Source organism: Macadamia integrifolia, chromosome 2 (assembly GCF_013358625.1).
Source record: "Macadamia integrifolia cultivar HAES 741 chromosome 2, SCU_Mint_v3, whole genome shotgun sequence".
In the NCBI taxonomy this organism is placed as follows: domain Eukaryota; kingdom Viridiplantae; phylum Streptophyta; class Magnoliopsida; order Proteales; family Proteaceae; genus Macadamia; species Macadamia integrifolia.
Genome location: NC_056558.1, coordinates 6,258,303 through 6,263,240, shown reverse-complemented (window position 1 = coordinate 6,263,240; position 4,938 = coordinate 6,258,303). Strand labels below are relative to the sequence as shown.

At 34.7% G+C, this 4,938-nt stretch overlaps 1 protein-coding gene across 1 annotated transcript; it reads left to right on the top strand.

Annotated features, from left to right (window-relative positions):
* Positions 1-1,092: 1,092 nt before the first annotated feature.
* LOC122072024 (rRNA-processing protein fcf2-like) lies at positions 1,093-2,500 on the top strand (the record flags this gene model as incomplete). Its single annotated transcript, XM_042636536.1, is given in 3 exon segments — positions 1,093-1,156; positions 1,310-1,425; positions 2,233-2,500. Coding segments are annotated over 3 exon segments (292 nt in total), but the record flags the coding sequence as incomplete, so codon positions are not given.
* Positions 2,501-4,938: the final 2,438 nt, after the last annotated feature.

Genomic DNA, 4,938 nt, shown 5'->3' with positions numbered 1-4,938 from the left:
GATCTTTCACTACTCTTCCATGGAGGGCTTCTTCATAGTCTCTCCTCTGTTTTACTTCTGTGTGTAGATGGGGAGAATATATTAATGTCAGACTCTGATGTTCCATGGCTTGAGCTTTTGGGTGTCTATTTCTAGGTGACCAGTCTTTAATTTTATGCTTCTGCTTTACTATATCAATAAAATAAAATTTTCTCATCAATGTCCAGTACCCTACTTCAGTACTTCTATCTGAAGATTATTCTAATGAACTTTATTAGAACATTCAACTGATCCTTGCAAACTTATGTTTATCAACCCACCTTCAGAATTTGGTTTCCTTACCCTGACAAATATTTATTCCCCCTAAGATCTGTGATGCTAAACAAAAACCTTTATCCATGAAAAAAATGATAAACAAAACCTTAGGGCGGTGCAAATTTGCACAACAGTACATTGGTAGAAGTGATTAGCCTTGTCATATCTTTTTTATTCATAAATCATCATTCCATCCTCCCTGCAAAAATGGGGGTAAATCTGCGTACATATGACCTTCCCTAGACCCCGCACTGACGGGAACCTTGTGCGTTGGGTACGCCCTTTACTCTGAGTCGATATTTGATTATGTTATTCTCTTAAAAGTGAATAATGCAAAGCTGGAAATAGTGTTGTCGGATGTGTGGGTCTAAGAAGCCATGATAATAAAATGGTTGTTGCTGACTTTGTTAGGTTCTGACAACCATCTTGATTCATTTAGGTTGGCATGCTTTTATAGTTGTTTTTGAGTTATGCTGTCAGAATTGAGTATTTTGGTTTGATTTTACACACATATGGGTCAGTGTTGGCTTTAGTTATTGCTTTTGTATAGGTTTTCTGATCCCTTTTACCAAAAGACCATTACAACCCAAACTGACTACATAGATTGCTTCCTCAACTTGTAATACTATATGAAATCTGTGCAATGATAAAGCCTTTAATGTTGATCATATCACATCTGTTTTCTCTATTATCTTTCAGATTTTGCTTTGTTGGCTTGGTGATTTTATTTCTGTTTGGAGAAGCGTAAGTGATTGTTGTTGATATTTTAATTATTATGGTGCAGTTGCATACTGTAAGTGATCCAAAGAGGCATTACAAAAAGGGTGATACAAAGTCAAAGACACTTCCCAAGTATTTTCAGGTAAGTTATGGATTATAGCAGTATATATTTTCTTTTTCTTTTTTTTCCCAGAAAAAGTATGTCAGGTAGGCTCATTAAGAAGTAGATGAGATCATTTAATTGGTTTTTCTGTTTGTATTAGTAAGGCCTCTTTTTGCTTCATAAATCATTCAGGTTGGTACAGTGATCGAGTCTGCATCAGATTTCTTCTCAGGTAGGCTCACTAAGAAGGAGAGGAAAGCAACCCTTGCAGATGAGCTACTTTCTGATCGGCCCCTTGGGGAGTACAGGTATAAATGCTACATCATGACTTCCGCCATTCATCTATTTGTTTGCTTGGTTACGACTATGGAATAACTGTTTCGCTTGAGTTCTGCTAATTATCTTAAATAGATACTTCAAACTAGGATAACCCATTCCCCCCTTCCCCAAAAGGATCTTGGAGATTCAAATGCTTATTTTGAAACTCTTTGTTTTCACAGTAGCTATTTTTGTTTCGCTGCACTGGTATTCTGAAATTTCTCTTAATCCTTTGCTTACCTTTCTTGTTAATAAAAATAATTCATTGTGTCACATTCCTTTTTGTTGTTTGCATGCTGATTATATGATGACATTTCTCTTGTGTCTTAAAGAAGATAGAAAATATGTGTGGTAGAAGCATTGAGATGCTTGTTGGTTTGATATTTCAGCAGACTGTGATGGAAAAGAAAGAGAAAACAAAGAAGAGAAGAAAGAGAAGAGATAAAAGGGTTTTTTAGGACTATAAATAATACTCTGAACAGTGAAATGAATAAAAAAGAAGAGAAAAATAAGGAGGGTATGGGAGGAGAGCTCACAAGTTACACACTTTCACAAGATAAAATTATATTAACTATGTAATCTGATAGGGATGATAACATCCTAGTATAACAAAACTCAAAAATAGAACCGATTTGTGAACAATTGCTACTTGTGAAATGTATGGAACTTTTATAGATCTTTAATAAGAATTTGACTGGTATTTTGCTAAGTACTTGCATGGATTTTCTCTTCTACATACCAATAATGTTGTTTTTGATATTTAATAAGACCTTGACTTGTATTTTTCATTTTTCCAGGTACTTGCAAGGATTTTGTCATCTACTTACCGATAGAATTGCTTCTGGTGATGATGCAAAGTATGACTTGGGAATTGACCTAGCCACCATGATGTGTGAAATTTTATTTTGAAAAACTTATTAGTGGAGCCTATGAGCTAGATTTTTTTGTTGAAATGAGGACTATCTATATGGATATGGGATTTTTTTTGTATCCATGATGACAATGTGATTTGTTATGTGTTTTGTTCCAATTGAACTTTTGTAGGGAATGGATAACCATTTATCAGATTCTTGTGTATGGTGTTGTGAAAATCTATTAATTTTTATTCATATTCAGAACAAAGAATGTAGGCATTTGCTTCCACAGGTTACATAATGAGATAATAAAACAATAATACAGTAAAAAAAAGAAAAAAAAAAGACATTTAGTGGCATGGACTAGTAAACGCCACACTATATCTTTTGTTTTAAAATAAAAAAACACCACTTGTAGTGGCGTTTACTAATACACGCCACTATATATTCATAAATTAAAAAATAAAATAAAATTATATTTCGCGGCGTTTAGTAATAAACACCACTATATACACCCGCATTCATTAGTTAACAGCGTTGGAATAGGCGGATGTAACATGATAGTGGTGCTATAATAAACACTGTTGTATATAATATTTTAATGGTGTTTATTTATAAACCCTGCCGAAGTCATTTAGCGGTGTTTATAAATAAATGCCGCCGAAGAGATTTTATGGCAGTGCTTACAAAATACACCGTGGTTCTTTTGCGGTGGTGGATATAGCGGCGTTTGGCTGGTGTTTGGTATAAATGCCGGCATTTGCACACTCTACGGCGACGTTTAAAAATGCCACCGTAGACCACTTTTCTTGTAGTTGGGTTCTTGAAACCTTTGTTGTGAGTTCTTCAATAGACGCCACCGTCCAAATCGCTGTTGCAACTATCTTTCTACTGCTTGTTCTCCAACCCCACACGAGAGAGCGTCTTCCCGAGAGTAGGAGGTGTTTCCCTCATAAGCAATAAGTGAGCCCCTTTTCCTTGAGTGCCTTCCTCTATTTCATTTCCATTAAATCTTTCTCTTTCTCTGTTTCTCTGCTTTTTATTACTACACAGAAAATTTCTCTTTTTTTAGTGGATTATTGTTGATTTTTGCATCTGTAATCGTGGATGATTACTGCTCTTGGTAATAGTTGTTAGTACCAACTATTATCATCTAAGGGTAAGATAAAGAAAATTTAATTTTGTTGTTCTAGTTGCAGAGTTCTTTAGGGTTCAATTTCTCAAAACTATCTCATGGCCTCTGAATATAGAATATACTTTGCAATGAGGAGCTCTGCAATAGATGCATCCTCCTAATGGTTCTTCTAATTGGTTTAGGAAGCTCATGTTCCATGCTTCTAGATTTTAAGGTAGAAGGATAAGGTTGTTCAGAAAATGAGTTTCCCTGCCGTTATGTCTTCACCTGTGTCATGGTTGTCCTTATCCTCCAAGAATTTTCTTAATTTCTCTGTTTTAGATGAATTGGAAATAAGCTTTGTGCAGCCTCATGGGCTGGGGCGGTTTTGAGTTTAACATCTCTGAGTAGGCACTTAAATATATAATATTTTAAATCCTCCAGCTGTTTCATTGTTATCTCTAGGATCTTCAAGAACTACCAGAGACGAGAGGCTGGGTAAATGATTTTGGGGAAGATGGGTAGGTTCAATTACCATTTAACCCTTTATTACTAATTTCAATTGATTTCTCTTTTATTTATTTATTTTTTTAATTTGGGCAACTAGTGTGAGGTTACTTAACTAACCTTTAAATTTATTCCCAACCACATTCTTTACTGTTGTTTTAAGAGGGTAATAGGTGTTTCGTTATGTTTGGGTAAATAACAGACACTTGTTATGTTAATAATTTCACCTTGATTAAATATATAAAATGAATAATTTTTTGGTTGATTGATAAAGTTCATATGTTGTCAAAACAATTTTTGCATTGCAGCAAAGAAAATCAAGTTATTATTGTAAAGATTTTTCTACATCATCTAAAGTAGCGGATTAGAATTAGTTCGGGAGCTAAAGGTACACAACCAATCAATTTCATGGTAATTAAAAAAGTACCCAATTTCATTCAGGACTCCTCTGGACCATAGTTTGAAGCTTCACTGGAATTTCGGAAGAGTATAGAAAATTCAAAATATTTCATTTCCTTTTAAATCGGTCAAGGAGGTTGCCAAAATTCATAGAGTTAAACATTGTTGAAATATGGAGTAAAATAGTACACAAGTATCATGGTAAAGATTAGTTCCTTATCTGAGTCATCTCAGTTTCTCTTGCAGATAGACCTTGCGCTTCAGGTTATGGCTTATTTAAATTTTATGAGTTTCCACAACTAAGGATTATCTTTCAAAGTGGTACATTTCATGGGTTTTGTGCTTCTCTTGGATCCTAGGAGGATAGTGATCAGGAAATGAATCCGTCCTTTCGTCACTCGAAGAGATAATGATATCTCTCTTGGGGTTGTGATTCCTCTCTCTATTGTCTCAGTAGAGTCGGTCTCTTCTTTATCTTTCCTCACTCTTACTCTCCCGAAGTTGTTTGGTTTATGTCCTCATTCTTATGGAGGACATGAAGGGGATGGGAAAAAGATGATGTTTATGCAGTCGTCAGCCAGGATTAAGATATATATATATATATATATTTATATATTTATATAAAACGC